Source organism: Oncorhynchus nerka, linkage group LG11 (assembly GCF_034236695.1).
Source record: "Oncorhynchus nerka isolate Pitt River linkage group LG11, Oner_Uvic_2.0, whole genome shotgun sequence".
Lineage (NCBI taxonomy): Eukaryota > Metazoa > Chordata > Actinopteri > Salmoniformes > Salmonidae > Oncorhynchus > Oncorhynchus nerka.
Window position 1 is genome coordinate 39759171 of NC_088406.1, and position 25282 is coordinate 39784452.

The following is a 25282-nucleotide window of genomic DNA, read 5'->3' on the forward strand; positions in this document are numbered from 1 at the left end:
AAACCAACAGTATTACAGAACACGACAAACACTGCTTTCATAAAACAGCCCTCATACTAGCGCTGAACCAGCTAGGAGGCCAAGCACATTGTAAACACACACATACACAGTCACTGACATACACACACACGCACGTGCACACACACACACATATGCACGCACGCACACACCAACACGAAGTCACCCCCCACACATGGCATGCACACACATGGCACACATACAAACACATGCACCTCCTGACACACACAGGCCTAGATAAACAGAGTTGAAATGCTTTTAAATGGTTTTCTAATGAGGGCTCTGACAGAGAAAGGAGGGAGGTGCCACATTCCTGTTGTGCACATGGTCCAAGGCATCTGTAAGAGAGAGAGGAGTGGAGTTGAGTGGAGTGGAGGGGAGGAGAGGAGAGGAGGCTCTGTGATTGGCTAAAGCAGTGGTCACTAACTGGTCGATCTTCAAGGCCTTGCGATCCCAAAAAATTGCACTGTTGGTCTTAGATGTACTTGATTCAGTTGGGCCTAAAATAGTTTATACAAAATATTTCGGTGTGACTCCTTTGTGGATGATGTTAAACATGTTTGTTGGTCTGATGTGATGTTTAATGAGGAGCCTCCAGACACTGCACTTAATGCATTTATGAAATTGCTTCTTCCAGTTATTGATAAACATGCACCTGTTAAGAAACTGACTGTTAGAACTGTTAAGGTTCCATGGATTGATGAGGAATTGAAAAACTGTATGGATGAAAGAGATAGGGCAAAAGGAGTGACTAAGTCGGGCCGCACATCTGACTTACTGCAAGTTAAGAAATGATGTGACTAAACTCAACAAAAAGAAAAAGAAACTGCATTATAAAACCAATTTAAAAAACTTTGGAGTAATTATGTTCAGAAAGACAAATTCAACTCCATCTTACATCGAATCAGATGGCTTTTTATTAATTACAAAACCATTTGATGTTGCCAATTATTTTAATGATTACTTAGGCAGGAGATGCCAACAACATTGAGCCAGTGTACTCATGCATAAAAAATAACAATTTAAGAAAGCATTGCAAGTTTGAATTTTGTAAAGTGGTGTGGGAGAGGTGAAAATATTATTGTTATCTATCAATATTGACAAACGTCCTAGGCATTGAAAACTTAGATGGAAAGCTTCTGAGGATGGTAGTTGAATCTGTAGTCACTCTTATCTGTCAAAACTTTAATCTGAGCCTAGAGGAAAGTATTTTTCCTCAGGCCTGGAGGGAAATGGCATTTACTGGTTCTAACAGCAGACCTATCAGCTTGCTCCCAGCTCTTAGCAAACTGTTGGAAAAATTGTGTTTGTCCAAATACAATGTTATTTCTCTGTAAACAAATTAACTGTCACGCCCTGGTCTAAGTATTTTGTGTTTATCTTTATGTATTGGGTCAGGCCAGGGTGTGGCATGGAGTTTTTGTATTGTGGTGTGTTTTGTCTGGGGGTTTTGGTGTGTATGTTAGTGGGATTGTAGCTTAGTAGGGTGTTCTAGGAAAGTCTATGGCTGTCTGGAGTGGTTCTCAATCAGAGGCAGGTGGTTATCGTTGTCTCTGATTGGGAACCATATTTAGGCAGCCATATTCTTTGGTTGTATTGTGGGTGATTGTCCTTAGTGTCCTGATTCTGTGTTCGTTTGCACCAGTTTAGGCTGTTTCGGTTTTCATTACGTTTATTGTTTTTTTTGTAGATATTGTATTTAGATTCGTGTTACGTTTGTTTATTAAAACATGGATCGTAATATACACGCTGCATTTTGGTCCGACTCTCCTTCACCATTAGAAAACCGTTACAGAATCACCCACCACCAACGGACCAAGCAGCGTGTCAACAGGCAGGAGCAGCCCAAAGAGGAGAAGTGCTATAAGGATTTCTGGACATGGGAGGAAATCCTAAACGGAGAAGGACCCTGGGCTCAGGCTGGAGAATATCGCCGCCCCAAGGAGGAACTGGAGGCGGTGAAAGCTGAGAGGCGCAGATATGAGGAGGCAGCACGGCGACGCGGACGTAAGCCTGAGAATCTGCCCCAAAAATTTCTTGGGGGGAGGCTAAGGGAGAGTGTGGCAGAGTCAGGAGTCAGACCTGAGCAAACTCTCCCTGTTTATCGTGAGGAGCCAAGGAGGAGACCAGAACCAGAGCCGGTGTTGGAGGTGAGCGAAACAGAGACTGTGAAGGAGTTAATGGGGAAATTGGAGGAGAGAGAAATGAGGGAGTTGCTGTGTTGGTGCTTTTTGCATGGAATTTGACCGACGGAACGTGTCGGGGATTTGATGGCACCTGGGTTAGCGCTCCATACTCGTCCTGAGGTGCGTGTTAGTCGGCTGGTGAAGTTGGTGCCAGCCTCACGCACTAGGCCTCCTGTGCACATCCCTAGCCTTGCACGTCCTGTGCCAACACTGCTCTCAAGATCTCCAGTACGCCTTCACGGTCTAGCCCATCCTGTGCCACCTCCACACTCTAGTCCTCCGGTAGCAGCTCCCCGCACCAGGCTTCCTGTGCGTGTCCTCGATCCAGTACCACCAGTTCCAGCACCACGCACCAGGCCTTCAGTGCGCCTCGCCTGTTCAGCGCAGCCAGAGCCTGTCTCCTCTCCTGCGCTGCCGGAGCCTCCCGCCTGTTCAGCGCAGCCAGAGCCTGTCTCCTCTCCTGCGCTGCCGGAGTCTCCCGCCTGTTCAGCGCAGCCAGAGCCTGTCTCCTCTCCTGCGCTGCCGGAGTCTTCCGCCTGTTTAGCGCTGTCGGAGCCTTTCTCTTCTCCTGCGCTGCCGGAGTCTCCAGTCTGCCCAGCGCCACCAGTTGGCCAGGATCCGCCAGTCGGCCAGGATCTGCCAGTAGCACCAGTCAGCCAGGATCCACCAGTCTGCCAGGATCCGCCAGAAGTGCCAGTCAGCCAGGATCCGCCAGAAGTGCCAGTCGACCAGGATCTGCCAGTAGCACCAGTCAGCCAGACTCTTCCAGATCTGCCAGTCAGCCAGACTCTTCCAGATCTGCCAGTCAGCCAGACTCTTCCAGATCTGCCAGTCAGCCAGACTCTTCCAGATCTGCCAGTCAGCCAGACTCTTCCAGATCTGCCAGTCAGCCAGACTCTTCCAGATCTGCCAGTCAGCCAGACTCTTCCAGATCTGCCAGTCAGCCAGACTCTTCCAGATCTGCCAGTCAGCCAGGATCTGCCAGTCAGCCAGGATCTGCTGAGACCACCAGCCAGCCAGGATCTGGTAGATCTATCTACCTGCCTGAGCTTCCTCTCACTCCCGAGCTTTCTCTCACTCCCGAGCTTTCTCTCACTCCCGAGCTTCCCCTCACTCCCGAGCTTCCCCTCACTCCCGAGCTTCCCCTCACTCCCGAGCTTCCCCTCACTCCCGAACTTCCCCTCACTCCCGAACTTCCCCTCAGTCCCGAACTTCCCCTCAGTCCCGATCTGCTCCTCGGTCCAGTGGGGTTCTGGGTGAGGACTACTAGGCCATGGTCGGCGGCGAGGGTGGACTATCCAGGGACGCGAGGAGGAGGGACTAAGACATTAACTGAGTGGGGTCCATGTCCCGCGCCGGTACCGCCACCATGGACAGACGCCCACCCGGACCCTCTCTATTGTGTTGAGGTGCGTTCGGGAGTCCGCACCTTAGGGGGGGGTTCTGTCACGCCCTGGTCTAAGTATTTTGTGTTTATCTTTATGTATTGGGTCAGGCCAGGGTGTGGCATGGAGTTTTTGTATTGTGGTGTGTTTTGTCTGGGGGTTTTGGTGTGTATGTTAGTGGGATTGTAGCTTAGTAGGGTGTTCTAGGAAAGTCTATGGCTGTCTGGAGTGGTTCTCAATCAGAGGCAGGTGGTTATCGTTGTCTCTGATTGGGAACCATATTTAGGCAGCCATATTCTTTGGTTGTATTGTGGGTGATTGTCCTTAGTGTCCTGATTCTGTGTTCGTTTGCACCAGTTTAGGCTGTTTCGGTTTTCATTACGTTTATTGTTTTTTTGTAGATATTGTATTTAGATTCGTGTTACGTTTGTTTATTAAAACATGGATCGTAATATACACGCTGCATTTTGGTCCGACTCTCCTTCACCATTAGAAAACCGTTACATTAACAACAGACTTTCAGCATGCTTATAGAGAAGGGCACTCAACATGTACTGCACTGACACAAATGACTGATGATTGGTTGAAAGAAATTGATAATACAAAGATTGTGGGAGCTGTACTGTTAGATTTCAGTGCAGACTTTAATATTATTGACCGTAACCTGTTGAGAGAACGTATGTGTTATGGCTTTTCAACCTATACCATATCGTGGATTCAGACCTAATGTCAAACATGTAAAGTGTGGTGTACCGCAGGGCAGCTCTCTAGGCCCTCTACTCTTTTCTATTTTTTACCAATGACCTGCCACTGGTATTAAACATGTATGTCCATGTATGCTAATGATTCAACCATATACACATCAGCAAACACAGCTAATGAAGTCACTGAAACCCTTAACAAAGAGTTGCAGTCTGTTTTGGAATGGGTGGCTAGTAATAAACTGGTCCTGACTAAGAGCATTGTATTTGGTACAAATCATTCCTGAAGTTCTACACCTCAGTTGAATCTGGTAATGAATGGTGTAGCTGCTGAACAAGTTGAGGAGACTAAATTAAATCAAATCAAATGTATTTATATAGCCCTTCGTACATCAGCTGATATCTCAAAGTGCTGTACAGAAACCCAGCCTAAAACCCCAAACAGCAAGCAATGCAGGTGTAGAAGCACGGTGGCTAGGAAAAACTCCCTAGAAAGGCCAAAACATAGCCTGGAAACCTCTCTAGGAACCAGGCTATGTAGGGTGGCCAGTCCTCTTCTGGCTGTGCCGGGTGGAGATTATAACATAACCAAGCTGTTAAAATGTTCATAAATGACCAGCATGGTCGAATAATAATAAGGCAGAACAGTTGAAACTGGAGCAGCAGCACGGCCAGGTGGACTGGGGACAGCAAGGAGTCATCATGTCAGGTAGTCCTGGGGCATGGTCATAGGGCTCAGGTCCTCCGAGAGAAAGAAAGAGAGAATTAGAGAGAGCATATGTGGGGTGGCCAATCCTCTTCTGGCTGTGCCGGGTGGAGATTATAACAGAACATGGCCAAGATGTTCAAATGTTCATAAATAACCAGCATGGTCAAATAATAATAAGGCAGAACAGTTGAAACTGGAGCAGCAGCACGACCAGGTGGACTGGGGACAGCAAGGAGTCATCATGTCAGGTAGTCCTGGGGAATGGTCCTAGGGCTCAGGTCCTCTGAGAGAGAAAGAAAGAGAGAAGGAGAGAATTAGAGAACGCACACTTAGATTCACACAGGACACCGAATAGGACAGGAGAAGTACTCCAGATATAAAACTGACCCTAGCCCCCCGAATTACTTGGTGTTACCTTAGATTGGAAACTGTCATGGTCAAAACATACAGATCCAATGCTTGTAAAGATGGGGAGAGGTCTGTCCGTAATAAAGAGATGCTCTGCTTTTTTGATACCACACTCCACAAATCAATTCCTGCAGGCTCTAGTTTTATCTGATGTTAATTATTGTCCTGTCAAATAGTCAAATGGTGCATAGAAGGACCTAATTCTTGCAGCGGGTCCAAAACAGAGCGGCATGTCGTGCTCTTCATTGTAATCAGAGGGCTAATATTTAATACCAATACCAGCAGCAGCTACTCCTCCTGGGGTCCAGCAAAATTAAGGCAGTTTATACCATTTAAAAAAAAATTACAATACATTCACAGATTTCACAACACACCCTGTGCCCTCAGGCCCCTACTCCACCACTACCACATATCTACAGTACTGAATCCATGTGTATGTATAGTGCATATGTTATCATCTGTGTGTGTGTGTATGCATGTGCCAATGTTTGTGTTGCTTCACAGTCCCCGCTGTTCCATAAGGTGTTTTTTAATCTGTTTTTTAAATAATATAATTTTACTGCTTGCGTCAGTTACTTGATGTGGAATAGAGTTCCATGTAGTCATGGCTCTATGTAGTACTCTATGCCTCACATAGTCTGTTCTGGACTGTGAAGAGACCTATTGTGGCATGTCTTGTTGTGTATGCATGTGTGTTCGAGCTGTGTGCCAGTAATTTAGCTTCTTGATGCACCCATCCCGTTAGCGGGATCATTTTCATCAACATCCTCTGAATTGCAGAGCGCCAAATTCAAATTAAATTACTAAAAATATTTAATTTTCATGAAATCACAAGTGCAATATAGCAAAACACAGCTTAGCTTGTTGTTAATCCACCTGGCATGTCAGATTTCAAAAAAGCTTTTCGGCGAAAGCATACCAAGTGTTTATGTAAGGGCATCTCTCTCAGCAGAGAAAAACATTACAAACAGCTTGCAGCCAAGTAGATTGGTCACAAAAGTCAGAAAAGCAATAAAATGAATCCTTTACCTTTGATGATCTTCGGATGTTTGCACTCATGTGACTCCCAGTTACACAATAAATGTTCCTTTTGTTCCATAAAGATTATTTTTATATCCAAAATACCTCCATTTGGTTGGTGTGTTATGTTCAGTTTTATCTGATGTTAATTATTGTCCTGTCAAATAGTCAAATGGTGCATAGAAGGACCTAATTCTTGCAGCGGGTCCAAAACAGAGCGGCATGTCGTGCTCTTCATTGTAATCAGAGGGCTAATATTTAATACCAATACCAGCAGCAGCTACTCCTCCTGGGGTCCAGCAAAATTAAGGCAGTTTATACCATTTAATTTTTTTTACAATACATTCACAGATTTCACAACACACCCTGTGCCCTCAGGCCCCTACTCCACCACTACCACATATCTACAGTACTGAATCCATGTGTATGTATAGTGCATATGTTATCATCTGTGTGTGTGTATGCATGTGCCAATGTTTGTGTTGCTTCACAGTCCCCGCTGTTCCATAAGGTGTTTTTTAATCTGTTTTTTAAATAATATAATTTTACTGCTTGCGTCAGTTACTTGATGTGGAATAGAGTTCCATGTAGTCATGGCTCTATGTAGTACTCTATGCCTCACATAGTCTGTTCTGGACTGTGAAGAGACCTATTGTGGCATGTCTTGTTGTGTATGCATGGGTGTTCGAGCTGTGTGCCAGTAATTTAGCTTCTTGATGCACCCATCCCGTTAGCGGGATCATTTTCATCAACATCCTCTGAATTGCAGAGCGCCAAATTCAAATTAAATTACTAAAAATATTTAATTTTCATGAAATCACAAGTGCAATATAGCAAAACACAGCTTAGCTTGTTGTTAATCCACCTGGCATGTCAGATTTCAAAAAAGCTTTTCGGCGAAAGCATACCAAGTGTTTATGTAAGGGCATCTCTCTCAGCAGAGAAAAACATTACAAACAGCTTGCAGCCAAGTAGATTGGTCACAAAAGTCAGAAAAGCAATAAAATGAATCCTTTACCTTTGATGATCTTCGGATGTTTGCACTCATGTGACTCCCAGTTACACAATAAATGTTCCTTTTGTTCCATAAAGATTATTTTTATATCCAAAATACCTCCATTTGGTTGGTGTGTTATGTTCAGTTTTATCTGATGTTAATTATTGTCCTGTCAAATAGTCAAATGGTGCATAGAAGGACCTAATTCTTGCAGCGGGTCCAAAACAGAGCGGCATGTCGTGCTCTTCATTGTAATCAGAGGGCTAATATTTAATACCAATACCAGCAGCAGCTACTCCTCCTGGGGTCCAGCAAAATTAAGGCAGTTTATACCATTTAATTTTTTTTACAATACATTCACAGATTTCACAACACACCCTGTGCCCTCAGGCCCCTACTCCACCACTACCACATATCTACAGTACTGAATCCATGTGTATGTATAGTGCATATGTTATCATCTGTGTGTGTGTGTATGCATGTGCCAATGTTTGTGTTGCTTCACAGTCCCCGCTGTTCCATAAGGTGTTTTTAATCTGTTTTTAAATAATATAATTTTACTGCTTGCGTCAGTTACTTGATGTGGAATAGAGTTCCATGTAGTCATGGCTCTATGTAGTACTCTATGCCTCACATAGTCTGTTCTGGACTGTGAAGAGACCTATTGTGGCATGTCTTGTTGTGTATGCATGGGTGTTCGAGCTGTGTGCCAGTAATTTAGCTTCTTGATGCACCCATCCCGTTAGCGGGATCATTTTCATCAACATCCTCTGAATTGCAGAGCGCCAAATTCAAATTAAATTACTAAAAATATTTAATTTTCATGAAATCACAAGTGCAATATAGCAAAACACAGCTTAGCTTGTTGTTAATCCACCTGGCATGTCAGATTTCAAAAAAGCTTTTCGGCGAAAGCATACCAAGTGTTTATGTAAGGGCATCTCTCTCAGCAGAGAAAAACATTACAAACAGCTTGCAGCCAAGTAGATTGGTCACAAAAGTCAGAAAAGCAATAAAATGAATCCTTTACCTTTGATGATCTTCGGATGTTTGCACTCATGTGACTCCCAGTTACACAATAAATGTTCCTTTTGTTCCATAAAGATTATTTTTATATCTAAAATACCTCCATTTGGTTGGTGTGTTATGTTCAGTTTTATCTGATGTTAATTATTGTCCTGTCAAATAGTCAAATGGTGCATAGAAGGACCTAATTCTTGCAGCGGGTCCAAAACAGAGCGGCATGTCGTGCTCTTCATTGTAATCAGAGGGCTAATATTTAATACCAATACCAGCAGCAGCTACTCCTCCTGGGGTCCAGCAAAATTAAGGCAGTTTATACCATTTAATTTTTTTTACAATACATTCACAGATTTCACAACACACCCTGTGCCCTCAGGCCCCTACTCCACCACTACCACATATCTACAGTACTGAATCCATGTGTATGTATAGTGCATCTGTTATCATCTGTGTGTGTGTGCATGCATGTGCCAATGTTTGTGTTGCTTCACAGTCCCCGCTGTTCCATAAGGTGTTTTTTAATCTGTTTTTTCAATAATATAATTTTACTACTTGCGTCAGTTACTTGATGTGGAATAGAGTTCCATGTAGTCATGGCTCTATGTAGTACTCTATGCCTCACATAGTCTGTTCTGGACTGTGAAGAGACCTATTGTGGCATGTCTTGTTGTGTATGCATGGGTGTTCGAGCTGTGTGCCAGTAATTTAGCTTCTTGATGCACCCATCCCGTTAGCGGGATCATTTTCGTCAACATCCTCTGAATTGCAGAGCGCCAAATTCAAATTAAATTACTAAAAATATTTAATTTTCATGAAATCACAAGTGCAATATAGCAAAACACAGCTTAGCTTGTTGTTAATCCACCTGGCATGTCAGATTTCAAAAAAGCTTTTCGGCGAAAGCATACCAAGTGTTTATGTAAGGGCATCTCTCTCAGCAGAGAAAAACATTACAAACAGCTAGCAGCCAAGTAGATTGGTCACGAAAGTCAGAAAAGCAATAAAATTAATCGTTTACCTTTGATGATCTTCGGATGTTTGCACTCATGTGACTCCCAGTTACACAATAAATGTTCCTTTTGTTCCATAAAGATTATTTTTATATCCAAAATACCTCCATTTGGTTGGTGAGTTATGTTCAGAAATCCACAGACTCGAGCGGTCACGACGGGGCAGACAAAAATTCCAATTCCGTAAAGTTCGTAGAAACATGTCAAAGGTTTTTTATAATTAATCTTCAGGTTGTTTTTACAAAAATAATTGATAATATTTCAACTGGGACTGTAGCTTCTTCAATAGGAGAGAGAGAGAGAAAATGTCTGCTCCAAACTGTTGCACATGCAAAACGCTACTGGCACCCAGCCATACAATGATGCAATGTGATCTTTCTCGCTCATTTTTCAAAATATAAGCCTGAAACTAGGTTTAAAGACTGTTCATAACATGTGGAAACCATAGGAAAACCATAGGAAAAATATCTGGTTGATATCCCTTTAAATGGAGCGAAGGCAGGCAATGGAACAGAGAGCTTTCAGGAAAAACAGCACCTCCAGGTTGGATTTTCCTCAGGTTTTCGCCTGCAATATCAGTTCTGTTATACTCACAGACAATATTTTGACAGTTTTGGAAACTTTAGAGTGTTTTCTATCCTAATCTGACAATTATATGCATATTCTAGATTCTGGGCCTGAGAAATAGGCAGTTTCATTTGGGTACGTTTTTCATCCAAACATCAAAATACTGCCCCCTACACTCAACAGGTTAGACAGACAGCTTGGTGCATTCAACATGTCAATACCTCTCATAAATAAAAGTAGTGATGAAGTCAATCTCTCCTCCACTTTCAGCCAGGAGAGATTGACATATTAATATTAGCTCTCTGTGTACATTCAAGGGCCAGCTGTGCTGCCCTGTTCTGAGGCAACTGCAATTTTCCTGAGTCCTTTTTTGTGGCACCTGACCACACGACGGAACAGTAGTCAAGGTGTGACAAAATTAGGGCCTGCAGGACCTGCCTTGTTGATAGTGTTGTTAAGAAGGCAGAGCATCACTTTATTATAAACAGACTTATCCCCATTTTAGCTACTACGGCATCAATATGTTTTGACCATGACAGTTTCCAATCTAGGGTTACTCCAAGCAGTTTAGTCATCTCAACTTGCTCAATATCCACATGATTTATTACAAGATTTAGTTGAGGTTTATGTTTAGTGAGTGTTTTGTTCCAAATACAATATTTTAAGTTGTAGAAATATTTAGGGCTAACTTATTCCCTGCCACCCAATCTGAAACTGCAGCTCTTTGTTGAGTGTTGCAGTCATTTCAGTCGATGTAGTAGCTGACGTGTATAATGTTGAGTCATCTGCATACATAGACACCCTGGCTTTACTCAGTCAGTGGCATGTCGTTTGTAAAAATGGAAAAAAAACAAGGGGCCTAAACAGCTACCCTGGGGAATTCCTGATTCTAACTGGATTATATTTGAGAGGTTTCCATTTTAAAGAACACCCTCTTTGTTCTGTTAGACAAGTTATATCCACATTATAGCAGGGTGTGTAAAGTCATAACACATACGTTTTTTCATCAGCAGACTATGATCGATAATGTCAAAGGCTGCACTGAAGTCTAACAAGACAGCCCCCACAATCATTTTATCATACATTTTTCTCAGCCAATCATCAGTAATTTGTGTAAGTGCTGTGCTTGTTGAGTATCCTTCCATATAAGCATGCTGAAATTCTGTTGTCAATTTGTTTATTGTAAAATAGCACTGTATCCAGTCAAATACAATTTCCAGAAGTTTTCTAAGGGTTGGTAACAGATTGGTCGGCTATTTGAGCCAGTAAAGGGGGCTTTACTATTCTTGGGTAGCGGAATTACTTTAGCTTCCCTCCAGGCCTGAGGGCACACGCTCTCTAGTAGGCTTAAATTGAAGATGTGGCAAATAGGAGTGGCAATATCGTCTGCTATTATCCTCAGTAGTTTCCTATCCAGATTGTCAGAACCCGGTGGCTTGTCATTGTTGATAGACAAAAGAAAAATCAACTCTTCCACACTGACTTTACGGAATTCAAAAGTACAGTTCTTGTCTTTCATAATTTGGTTCAATATACTTGGATGTGTAGTGTCAGCGTTTATTGCTGACATGTTATCCCTAACTTTGCTTATCTTGCCAATGAAAAGTAATTAAAGTAGTTTGCAATATCAGTGGGCTCTGTGATGAATGAGCCATGTGATTCAATGAATGAATTAGCTGAGTTGGCTTTATTCCCAAAATGTCATTTAAGGTGCCCCAAAGCTTTTAACTATCATTCTTTAAATAATTTATCTTTGTTTCATAGTGTAGTTTATTTTTATTTTTATTTACTTTAGTCACATGAGTTCTAAATTTGCAGTATATTTGCCAAACAGTTGGGCTGCCAGACTTAATTGTCAGACCTTTTGCCTCATCCCTCTAAACCATACAATTTTTCAAATCCTCATCAATCCAAGGGGATTTAACAGTTTTTACAGTCATTTTCTTCTACGGCTGCGTGGATTTGGATACTGCTTTAAAACAAATTTATGCAGCATTAGTAGAGATGTGATCAATACATGTTGATGATTTAATTCCTGTGCTGTTTGTAACTACCCTGGTAGGTTGACTGACAATCTGACCCAGGTTGCAGGCACTGGTTACAGTTTGAAGTTTTTTCTTGAGTGGGGAGCTTGATGATAGCCAGTCAATATTTAAATCACCCCAAAAATATACTTCTCTGTTGATATCACATACATTATCAAGCATTTCACACATATTATCCTGCCAGTGACTGTTAGCACTTGGTGGTCTATAGCAGCTTCCCACGAGAATGGGCTTTAGGTGAGGCAGATGAACCTGTAGCCATATTACTTTAAAAGTATTTAACATTAGATCGTCTCGAAGCTTTACAGGAATGTGGTTCTGAATATAGACCACAACACCGCCTCCGTTGGCATTTCTGTCTTTTCGGTAGATGTTATTAACCATGTATTGCTACCACTGTATCATCAAAGGTATTATCTAAGTGAGTTTCAGAGATAGTCAGAATAGGAATGTCATCTGTTACAAGCAAGTTATTGACTTCGTGGACCTTGTTTCTTAGGCTACATATTTTTAATATGGGCTATTTTTAGCACTTTTCTGGGTTGCTTGATTGTTTTTAATGCTTTACTGGGAAGCTTGTCAGAGGTAGACTTACTCATGTTATTTACATTGGAGCTGATAGTGCAGGGTGAGCTGCATAAAGTGGTCTTCCTACTATTGCGCACCATCTCAGTGCTAACAGTGTAACTCTGGTTTATAGGCTTATGATTACTACTTACAATAGCTGTAGGATAAACAGATGTATTCGGTGCAATTAGGAGTACATACATTAAATTACTTACATTGTGTTTCCCAATGCCCCTAAGATCATGTACATTTGATGCAGCATTATGACGACTCATTGTCACAATGGTAGGGATTAACTGAGCTGGTCTTGGATCATTTACCAGTCATTGTTTCAATGCAGCCTTGAAATGCGTGGAGAAGGTCTAGGAGCCAAGATGATTTGGATGGACTCCGTCATTCCTGTAGAATATCTTCTGTTTCCAGAAGGTGTCAAAGTTATCAATAAATGTGACTCCAGCAGAGCAACAGTAGTATTTTAGCCAGACGTGTAATGCCAGCAGTCTGCTTAATCTTTCACACCAGCGGCCCAACAGGTGATATTCCGAAAAAGGTACAGGGATTGGACTGCTGAGGACTGGGGTAAAGTCATTTTATTTGATGAATCCCCTTTCCGATTGTTTGGGGCATCCGGAAAAAAGCTTGTCCGGAGAAGACAAGGTGAGCGCTACCATCCGCCCTGTGTCATGGCAACAGTAAAGCATCATGAGACCATTCATGTGTGGGGTTGCTTCTCAGCCAAGGGAGTGGGCTCACTCACAATTTTTCCCAAAGAACACAGCCATGAATAAAGAATGTTACCAACACATCCTCCGAGAGCAACTTCTCCCAACCACCCAGGAACAGTTTGGTGACGAACAATGCCTTTTCCAGCATGATGGAGCACCATGCCATAAGTCAAAGGTGATAACTAAGTGGCTCTGGGAACAAAACATCGATATATTGGGTCCATGGCCAGGAAACTCCACAGACCTTAAAACTTCTTACAGCTTAAATCCTGTTAACAGGATTGATTTGACAACAGCCAGTGAAAGTGCAGGGCGCCAAATTCAAACAACATTAGTCTCATAATTAAAATGCCTCAAATATACAAGTATTATACACCATTTTAAAGATACATTTGTTGTTAATCCCACCACAGTGTCCGATTTCAAAAAGGCTTTACGACGAAAGCATACCATGCGATTATGTTAGGTCAGCACCTAGTCACAGAAAAGCACAGCCATTTTTCCAGCCAAAGAGAAGAGTCACAAAAAGCAGAAATAGAGATAAAATGAATCACTAACCTTTGATGATCTTCATCAGATGACACTCATAGGACTTCATGTTACACAATACATGTATGTTTTGTTCTATAAAGTTCATATTCATATCCAATAATCTCAGTTTACATTGGCGCATTATGTTCAGTAATGTTTTGCTTCCAAAACATCCAGTGATTTTGCAGAGAGCCACATCAATTTACAGAAATACTCATCATAAATGTTAATGAAAATACAAGTGTTATACATGGAATCAAAGATATACTTCTCCTTAATGCAACTGCTGTCAGATTTCAAAAAAGCTTTACGGAAAAAGCACACCATGCAATAATCTGAGTACAGCGCTCAGGCACCAAAACAAGCCACACAGATACCCGCCATGTTGTGGAGTCAACAGAAGTCAGAAATAACATTATAAATATTCACTTACCTTTGATGATCTTCATCGAACTGCACTCCCAGGGATCCCAGTTCCACAATAAATGTTTATTTTGTTTGAGAAAGTCCATAATTTATGTCCAAATACCTCCTTTTTGTTCACGCATTTAGTTCACAAATCCAAACTCACGAGGCGCAGGCACTTAGTCCAGACGAAAAGTCAAAAAAGTTATATTACAGTTCGTAGAAACATGTCAAACGATGTATAGAATCATTCTTTGGGATGTTTTTACATAAATCTTCAATAATGTCTCAACTGGACAATTCCTTTGTCTTTAGAAATGAAAAGAAACACAGCTCTCTCACGGCCACGCGCATGATTTAGCTCATGGCATTCTGCCAGACCTCTTAGTCAAACAGCTCTTATTCGCTCCCCCTTCGCAGTAGAAGCCTGAAGCAAGGTCCTAAAGACTGTTGACATGTAGTGGAAGCCGTAGGAAGTGCAATCGGACCAAATTTAAACTGTATCTTGGATAGGCAAAGACTTGAAAACCTACAAACCTCAGATTTCCCACTTCCTGGTTGGATTTTGTCTCAGGTTTTTGCCTGCCATATGAGTTCTGTTATACTCACAGACATCATTCAAACAGTTTTAGAAACTTCAGAGTGTTTTCTATCCAAATATACTAATAATATGCATATCTTAGCTTCTGGGCCTGAGTAGTAGGTAGTTTACTCTGGGCACCTTAATCATCCAATCTACTCAATACTGTCCCCATCCATAAGAAATTAATCTCATTGAGAACTTGTGGTCAATCCTAACAAAACCCCATAAATTCTGACAAACTCCAAGCATTGATTATGCAATAATGGGCTGCCATCAGTCAGGATGTGGCCCAGAAGTTAATTGACAGCATGCCAGGGCGGATTGCAGAGGACTTGAAAAAGAAGGGTCAACACTGCAGATATCGACTCTTTCCATCAACTTCATGTAATTGTCAATAAAATTCTTTGACACTTATGAAATGCTTGTAATTATACTTCAGTGTTCCATAGTGACACCTGACAAAAAATATCTAAAGATACTGAGGCAGCAGACTTTGTGAAAATGAATATTTGTGTCATTCTCAAAACTTTTGGCCATGAATGTACATAATGTTGCTCTCTTATGACCAAAAAGAACTTCTGGACATCAGAAAAGCTATTACTCACCGCAGAAACTTTTTCCTTTAATGAGTTCGATGAGAAGGATATCCTGCTTTCACTGGAACAGGCCCAGATCCACGCCTTTTGCGTGAAGAAAAGACGCCGGGAAAGGGGACACAGATCGGGGATCCAATGCCTTCCATTATTCTTGCATAACATTATTGATGACCTACTATTAAGATTATCCTACCAACGGGACATTAAAAACTGTAACATATTATGTTTCACCGAGATGTGGCTGAATGAAGATACGGACAACATAGAGCTGGCAGGATTTTCCATGCACCGGCAGAAAAGAGATGCTACCCCTGGGGATGTGAATATTTTTGTCAATAACAGCTGGTGCACAATGTATAAAATCAAAGACGTATTGAGGTATTGCTCGCCTGAAGTAGAGTACCTTATGATAAGCTGCAGACCACACTATCTACCAAGAGAGTTCTCATCTGTATTATTCGTAGCCGTCTATTTACCACCACAAAACGAAGCTGGCACTAAGACCACTCTCAACCAACTCTATAAGGCCATAAGCAAAGTAGAAAATGCTCAGCCAGAAGTGGCGCTCCTAGGGGCCGGGGATTTAAATCAGTTTTACCCCGTTTTTACTAGCATGTCACATGTGCTACCAGGGGGGAAAAAATCATCCTAGACCACCTTTACTCCACACACATGTCACGCCTTGGTCTTAGTATTTTGTGTTTTCTTTAATTATTTGTTCAGGCCAGGGTGTGACATGGGGTTATTGTATTGTCTTATTGGGGTTTTTGTAGACATTGGGATTGTGGTTGATTAGGGGTGTGTCTAGTATAGGCTTGGCTGCCTGAGGCGGTTCTCAATCAGAGTCATGTGATTCTTGTTGTCTCTGATGGGGAACCGTATTTAGGTAGCCTGGGTTCACTGTGTATTTCGTGGGTGATTGTTCCTGTCTCTGTGTAGTGTTCACCAGATAGGCTGTAATAGGTTTCACGTTCCGTTTGTTGTTTTCGTATTTATAAGTTATTTCATGTATCGTTCACTTTTTCCATTAAAGTCATGAGTAACCACCACGCTGCATTTCGGTCCTCTCTTTCAACAAACGAAGAACGCCGTTACAACACAGAGATGCATACAAAGTTCTCCCCCACCCCCCATTTGCCAAATCTGACCATAATTCTATCCTCCTGATTCCTGATTGCAAGCAAAAACTAAAGCAGGACGTACCAGTGACTCGCTCAATGCGGAAGTGGTCAGATGACGCGGATGCTACACTACAGCACTGTTTTGCTAGCACAGACTGGAATATGTTCTGGGATTCATCCAATGGCATTGAGGAATACACCACCTCAGTCATCAGTTTCATCAATAAGTGTATCGATGACGTCTTCCTCACAGTGACTGTACGTACATATCCCAACCAGAAGCCATGCATTTACAGGCAACATCCGCATCGAGCTAAAGGCTAGAGCTGCCGCTTTCAAGGAGCGGGAGACTAATTCCCTGATCCACCTCTACGCAGACGACACCATTCTGTATACCTCTGGCTCTTCTTTGGACACTGTGCATTCTAACCTCCAAACAAGCTTCAATGCCATACAACACTCCTTCCGTGGCCTCCAACTGCTCTTAAACACTAGTAAAACCAAATGCATGCTTTTCAACCTTTCGCTGCCCGCACCCGCCCGCCCGTCTAGCATCACCACCCTAGACGGTTCCGACCTAGAATATGTGGACAACTATAAGTACCTAGGTGTCTGGCTAGACTGTAAACTCTCCTTCCAGACTCATATCAAACATCTCCAATCCAAAATCAAATCTAGAATCGGCTTTCTATTACGCAACAAAGCCTCCTTCACTCACGCCGCCAAACTTACCCTAGTAAAACTGACTATCCTACCGATCCTCGACTTCGGCAATGTCATCTACAAAATAGCTTCCAATACTCTACTCAGCAAACTGGATGCAGTCTATCATAGTGCCATCCGTTTTGTTACTAAATCACCTATTATCACCCACCACTGCGACCTGTGTGCTCTAGTCGGCTGGCCCTCGCTACATATTCATCGCCAGACCCACTGGCTCCAGGTCATCTATAAGTCTATGCTAGGTAAAGCTCCGCCTTATCTCAGTTCACTGGTCACGATAACAACACCGACCCGTAGCACACATTCCAGCAGGTTTATCTCACTGATCATCCCTAAAGCCAACATCTCATTTGGTCGCCTTTCCTTCCAGTTCTCTGCTTCCAGTGACTGGAACGAATTGCAAAAATCGCTGAAGTTGGAGACTTTTATTTCCCTCACCAACTTTAAACATCAGCTATCTGAGCAGCTAACCGATCGCTGCAGCTGTACATAGTACATCTGTAAATAACCCACCCAATCTACCTACCTCATCCCCATACTGTTTTGATTTACTTTTCTGCTCTTTTGCACACCAGTATCTCTACTTGCACATCATCATCTGCTCATCTATCACTCCAGTGTTAATCTGCTAAATTGTAATTATTCGCTCCTATGGCCTATTTATTGCCAAACTCTTCATGTCTTTTGCACACACTGTATATTGACTTTCTTTTTTTTCTACTGTGTCAATTAACTTGTTTATTGTGCTATTGGCTTGTTTATTGTTTATTCCATGTGTAACCCTGTGTTGTTGTCTGTGTCACACTGCTTTGCTTTATCTTGGCCAGGTCGCAGTTGTAAATGAGAACTTGTTCTCAACTAGCCTACCTGGTTAAATGAAGGTTAAACAAATCTTGAAAAAAAAATGATATGGACACTGAAACTGACACAGGAAATGGAGCAGAAAGCTTCAACCATGACACAGGTAATACTGTTGAGGTTTTAAATGAGGAAATCGTTCAACAACAGCCACGTGTATTAAGACAACATGGTGGTTCTAATCTGAAACTGGACAAACTGTTAAATACATGGACAGAGAGTGGTATTCCACACAGCAACAGTCATTGGAAGAGCAGGAAAAGCCAAAGGAGTTCTCTGAAATTGCTACATGTTCTGGTACAACAGGTTAGCTGACTCAGCTGTGTGAACAAGGTGGGTGTGTACCCTTAAAGAATCCTTACCTGGAATGGTGCCAAAAGCATGTTTAGTGGCTAGAGGTTTTGAGGAGCTGGCTGCTAAAGAACTCCCAAAAGCCTCACCGACATGCGCCTCACAGTCACTCAGATCGCTGATGACAGTGATCTGCCAGAAAAAAATGGAACTTCACTCCATAGACATCAAATCTGCATTTTTGCAGGGAACAGAGCTGTCAAGGGACATTCACATCCGACCTCCGCCTGAAGGTAAGAGCGAAGGAACACCGTGGAAACTAAAACAGTGTGTGTATGGACTGGCAGATGCATCACTTTACTGGTACAACAAAGTCAAGGCAACAATGCTGAGTACAGGTGGAAAAATGTCACTAGTGGATCCTGCAGTCTTCTATTGGTTTGATCAAGACTGCAATGTGACTGGAGTACTTGCCTGTCATGTTGATGACTTCATCTGGGGTGGCTCACAGACATTTGCTACTGTGATTCCACTCCTCAAAGCTGTTTTCCAGGTCGGCCGTGAGGAGCATGATCGTTTTTGTTATGTTGGCATAGGGTTTATTACAGTTGACAGAACAATACTGATGCAACAGGAAAGCTATATAAATAATCTTCAACCCATCCACCCAGATTCTTCAAGAGCCGTACAAGGCAATTCCCCGACCTGTGGAATTGAAGCTGATCAATTGAGGTCAAAGATGGGTAAAATTCAAAGGGTTGCTCGACAGAGTAGACATGATGTAATGTTTGATGGATGCAACTTGGCATCCAACACTAAACACCCCACTGTATAAACCATTCAAGAGACAAACAAAGTTGTTCGTAAACTGAAATCAACAAGTGACTAAAGTTTCAGCATGTTGGAAAATATGACTATCTTAAGTGATGCTTCCCTGGGGAACCTTACAGATGGAGGCACACAAGGTGGACATCTAATCATGTTAATGGATGAAAAAGGAAGATTCTCACCATCTGTTGGCAGTCAGAAAGGAACAGAATGGTAGTCCGAAGCACACTTGCTTGAGAAACCCTTGCTCTTGTGGATGGAATTGACAATGCCATCTTTCTGGCAACTCTGTTTTCAGAGCTTACCACTGCTGAGGCAAAATGGCACATTCTACCTGTAGTTTGTGTCACTGACAGCAACTCCCTAGTTGATGCTGTCAAGTCCACCAAGTCTGTCACAGAGAAAATACTTCGTCTTGAGATTAGCAGCATTAAGGAACTTATTCAAGCACAGAGAATCCAGCGGATTCTGTGGTCGGCCACAAAGGAACAGCTGGCTGACAGTCTGACTAAAAAGGGGGCATCCAGTCTTGTGCTCCTAAAGGCATTCAGTAATGGAAAGTGGCATTTTAAGTAATACAAATAAAAACTTTGTCACACAACCCATTTGTAATGGGTAACTTAAATAATACTTGGGACATTTAATTATGTTGTTGATGTTTTATTTGTCTTTAAAGAAGATTGGGAGATTGTTCAGTTCAGGTTTTAAGTATCCCTATATTTCTGTTATTACCATGCTATCATTCTGTTATTAGTCCGCCTGCACAGTAGTCTGACTGGAGATGGACCTGGCCTGAGTGTGATGGCAACTACAGTTACATATACTTATGTTGGAGTTTACATATACTTATGTCTACATATACTTAGGTTGGAGTCATTAAAACCCGTTTTTCAACCACTCCACAAATGTCTTGTTAACAAACTATAGTTTTGGCAAGTCGGTTAGGACATCTACTTTGTGCATGACACAAGCAATTTTTCCAACAATTGTGTACAGACAGATTATTTCACTTATAATTCACTGCATTACAATACCAGTTGGTCTGAGCTTTACATACACTAAGTTGACTGTGCCTTTAAACAGCTTGGAAAATTCCAGAAAAGATGTCATGGCTTCAGAAGCTTCTGATAGGCTAATTGTATCATTTGAGTCAATTGGAGGTGTACTTGTGGATGTATTTCAAGGCCTACCTTCAAACTCAGTGCCTCTTTGCCTGGCGTCATGGCAAAATCAAAAGAAATCAGCCAAGACCTCCACAAGTCTGGTTCATCCTTGGGAGCAATTTCCAAATGCCTGAAGGTACCACGTTCATCTGTACAAACAATAGTACGCAAGTATAAACACCATGGAACCACGCAGCCGTCATACCACTCAGGAAGGAGATGCGTTCTGTCTCCTAAAGATGAATGTACTTCGATGCGAAAAGTGCAAATTAATCCCAGAAAAACAGCAAAGGATCTTGTGAAGATGCTGGAGGAAACAGGTACAAAATAAAAAAGCTAATATTTAAAGGTATGTTCAGCTATGCCTCGCAAGTAGAACAACAACTGATTTATTTTGTTTCTGTAGATCGAGTTTTGAAATATAATGTGATCTGAGAAGAACCATACTGGCAGGCCAAGCATAGCCAATATGCTGTGGGAATGAATTAGGCCTACTGCACAGATGTCATCCCTACAGACCTGTTTTTATTAGGTTAATGATGCATAGGCTTACATTTTTTACTTCATGAGAGCGTAGATCTCGGCTTGCATTTTGACTCAGGTTGGAGACCACTGGGCTAAAGGGTGTCTCCAGGGTCAGCTAGTTGTTTATTTTATTTTTAAGTTGGAATCACACCAGGGAGGATCATGGGAGTTTATTTCTTCCTCTCTGTGCCGAGGTCCTGACCTCATCACCACACCTCTGCACTGACACACACACACACACACACACACACACACACACACACACACACACACACACACACACACACACCACTGAAATAACTGTTACAGCACCTCTCAACACCCATGGCCTGCTGTTTATTTGGCTTGTATTACCTTTCCCCCTGAAGTCACACACACGTGCACAGTCCATTTACTCGCCTTACATCTCTCCTCCCCTTGTTGATCCTACTACCTGCCCTGTGTAATAAAACCTGTAATCATGTAGTATAATAACATGTGTATAATAATGTGGTAATGCCTGTCTCCAACAGGAGTTGATTCCAGAGTTCTACTACCTTCCGGAGATGTTTGGTAATAGTAATGGTTACCACCTGGGCCAGAGGGAGGATGGCAAGATGGTGTGTGATGTAGAGCTGCCTCCCTGGGCCAACAAGCCTGAGGACTTTGTCAGGATCAACCGGATGGTGAGGAACTAAACACCTCTCCTCCTCTCCTTATCTCCCACCCTCTGCTCTGTTCCTTTCCTCTCCTGCTTTTGTCACCCTTGTCTCCTCCTCCGTCCTCTCATTTTGTACCACCCTTTCCTTTCCTCCTCTATCATCCCCTCCTCTTTCCTACCCCCCACCTCTCCTCTCTCCTCCTCCCTCTTCCCCCCCCCTCCTCCCCCTCACTCTGTATGTCTGTGTGCACTGCTCGATACTAACACAATCTGTAGCTGACCCCGTTGATGTCACTAAAGGACGGGGCCAGTAAGTGTCCCCTATAATGTTACCTAATGCTGGACTCATCAATCATCATTTAGCTGCGTGTGTGTCTGTGTGCTGTTTGTGTGTGTGTGTCAACCCAGTACAACCCTGTTTTCCCTGCAGGCCCCTTTTGAGCAACACACACACACACACACACACAGAGAGACACACAGAGACGTGAACTCTCTCTCCACCCTCTGCCAGCCTCTCAACCAGTCCAGCCTGGAGACACACAGCGTTTCACTTCTCATCACATTTCAAACCCACACACACTCGTACACTCGTACACACACACACACACACTCGTACACACACACTCACAATCACACACTATTATAGATATGAGATTATGGGGGCGGGGGTTCTACAGTTCTACAATGTTATTGGGGGTAGGATGTGGGGTATGGGGTAGGAACACACTTGACCTTTTCAGCAGGAGTGACAGAGCTGGGGGAGGGAGGTAGGGGTGGTGATGGGAAGGGGCTGGGGGGGGTTAGCGGCGAGCAGAGGTGACCTTTCAGTAAGCTCAGCTCTCTCTTCTCCTCCTCTGCTCTCTCCCTCTGCTCTCCTCCTCTACTGCATGGTCAGCTATATCTACATCAACCTAGCACACAGAGAGGTGGAGGGGTGGCACAGAGAGGAGGGGGAGGTGGAGTGGTGGCACAGAGAGGGAGGGAAGTGGAGGGGTGGCACAGAGAGGGAGGTGGAGGGGTGGCACAGGAGGTGGAGGGAGGTGGAGGGGTGGCACAGAGAGGAGGGGGAGGTGGAGTGGTGGCACAGAGAGCTGGAGGGAGGTGGAGGGGTGGCACAGAGAGGAGGGAGGTGGAGGGTGGCACAGAGAGGTGGAGGGAGGTGGAGGGGTGGCACAGAGAGGAGGGGGAGGTGGAGGGGTGGCACAGAGAGGTGGAGGGAGGTGGAGGGGTGGCACAGAGAGGTGGAGGGAGGTGGAGGGGTGGCACAGAGAGGTGGAGGGAGGTGGAGTGGTGGCACAGAGAGGTGGAGGGAGGTGGAGGGGTGGCACAGAGAGGTGGAGGGAGGTGGAGTGGTGGCACAGAGAGGTGGAGGGAGGTGGAGGGGTGGCACAGAGAGGAGGGGAGGTGGAGTGGTGGCACAGAGAGGTGGAGGGAGGTGAAGTGGTGGCACAGAGAGGAGGGGGTGGAGTGGTGGCACAGAGAGGTGGAGGGTGGCACAGAGAGGAGGGGGAGGTGGAGTGGTGGCACAGAGAGGTGGAGGGAGATGGAGGGGTGGCACAGAGAGGAGCGGGAGGTAGAGTGGTGGCACAGAGAGGTGGAGGGGTGGCACAGAGAGGAGGGGGAGGTAGAGTGGTGGCACAGAGAGGTGGAGGGAAGTGGAGGGGTGGCACAGAGAGGAGGGAGGTGGAGGGGTGGCACAGAGAGGAGGAGGGAGGTGGAGGGGTGGCACAGAGAGGAGGAGGGAGGTGGAGGGGTGGCACAGAGAGGGGAGGGAGGTGGAGGGGTGGCACAGAGAGGAGGAGGGAGGTGGAGGGGTGGCATAGAGAGGAGGAGGGAGGTGGAGGGGTGGCACAGAGAGGAGGAGGGAGGTGGAGGGGTGGCACAGAGAGGAGGAGGGAGGTGGAGGTGTGGCACAGAGAGGTGGAGGGAGGTGAAGTGGTGGCACAGAGAGGAGGGGGTGGAGTGGTGGCACAGAGAGGTGGAGGGGTGGCACAGAGAGGAGGGGGAGGTGGAGTGGTGGCACAGAGAGGTGGAGGGAGATGGAGGGGTGGCACAGAGAGGAGGGGGAGGTAGAGTGGTGGCACAGAGAGGTGGAGGGGTGGCACAGAGAGGAGGGGGAGGTAGAGTGGTGGCACAGAGAGGTGGAGGGAAGTGGAGGGGTGGCACAGAGAGGAGGGAGGTGGAGGGGTGGCACAGAGAGGAGGAGGGAGGTGGAGGGGTGGCACAGAGAGGAGGAGGGAGGTGGAGGGGTGGCACAGAGAGGAGGAGGGAGGTGGAGGGGTGGCATAGAGAGTCGGAGGGAGGTGGAGGGGTGGCACAGAGAGGAGGAGGGAGGTGGAGGGGTGGCACAGAGAGGAGGAGGGAGGTGGAGGTGTGGCACAGAGAGGAGGAGGGAGGTGGAGGGCCAGGCCTCGGCAGGGGGGTTGTTGCACAGTGTTTTTATCCTCTTATCTTGTAATATAGATATTAGCATACATGCGGAATCCTTGGATGGATACCTAGAGAATCATCATCTTCACTCTCCGTCACTGTCCTCACTCATCCTGCTCTCAGATCTCATTATGGCATTATTAATTTTCTCCTTCCCTCTTACGTTACCTTTTATTCTCTCTCTTTCTCTCTCTTTCTCTCTCCTTCTCTCTCTCTCTCTCCTTCCCTCTCCCACCCTCCCTCCACCCCTCGTCCCTCCAGTTCCCATCTTTGCATGTGCCAGATTCAATCGTGGTGACATGCCCCGTGGCTAGTTCAGCTCCCTCTGTGTTCAGCTCTGTCTGTGCGCTCTAGCTAGCTCCACTCTGTTGATAGAGGCTGTTATTGTCCTGTGGGAGGGACAGTGTAAAGTCCTGCAGCATGTCTTTATGCGTATATAACACAACAGTAACACTGTCTACCATAGTGATATAACACAACAGTTACACTGTCTACCATAGTGATATAACACAACAGTTACACTGTCTACCATAGTGATATAACACAACAGTTACACTGTCTACTGTCTAACCACCATAGTGATGTAACACAACAGTTACACTGTCTGATATAACACAACAGTTACACTGTCTATACAACAGTTACACTGTCTACAGTGTAACACTGTCTACCATAGTGATATAACACAACAGTAACACTGTCTACCATAGTGATATAACACAACAGTAACACTGTCTACCATAGTGATGTAACACAACAGTAACACTGTCTACCATAGTGATGTAACACAACAGTAACACTGTCTACCATAGTGATATAACACAACAGTTACACTGTCTACCATAGTGATATAACACAACAGTTACACTGTCTACCATAGTGATATAACACAACAGTTACACTGTCTACCATAGTGATGTAACACAACAGTAACACTGTCTACCATAGTGATGTAACACAACAGTAACACTGTCTACAGGAATACATTAGTTTGATATAGCACAACAGTAACACTGTCTACCATAGTGATATAACACAACAGTTACACTGTCTACCATAGTGATGTAACACAACAGTTACACTGTCTACCATAGTGATATAGCACAACAGTAACACTGTCTACCATAGTGATATAGCACAACAGTAACACTGTCTACCATAGTGATATAACACAACAGTAACACTGTCTACCATAGTGATGTAACACAACAGTAACACTGTCTACAA

General features: G+C 44.0%; 1 protein-coding gene across 1 annotated transcript in view; it reads left to right on the forward strand.

Annotated features, from left to right (window-relative positions):
• The window catches only part of LOC115118987 (neurobeachin-like), a 304621-nt gene that overhangs the window by 248601 nt on the left and 30738 nt on the right, over positions 1 to 25282 (forward strand). Inside the window, exon 46 of the mRNA XM_065024068.1 lies at positions 21498 to 21650. Within this exon, the coding sequence (XP_064880140.1) occupies positions 21498 to 21650 (153 nt within the window). The remainder of the gene's footprint in view (positions 1 to 21497; positions 21651 to 25282) is intronic.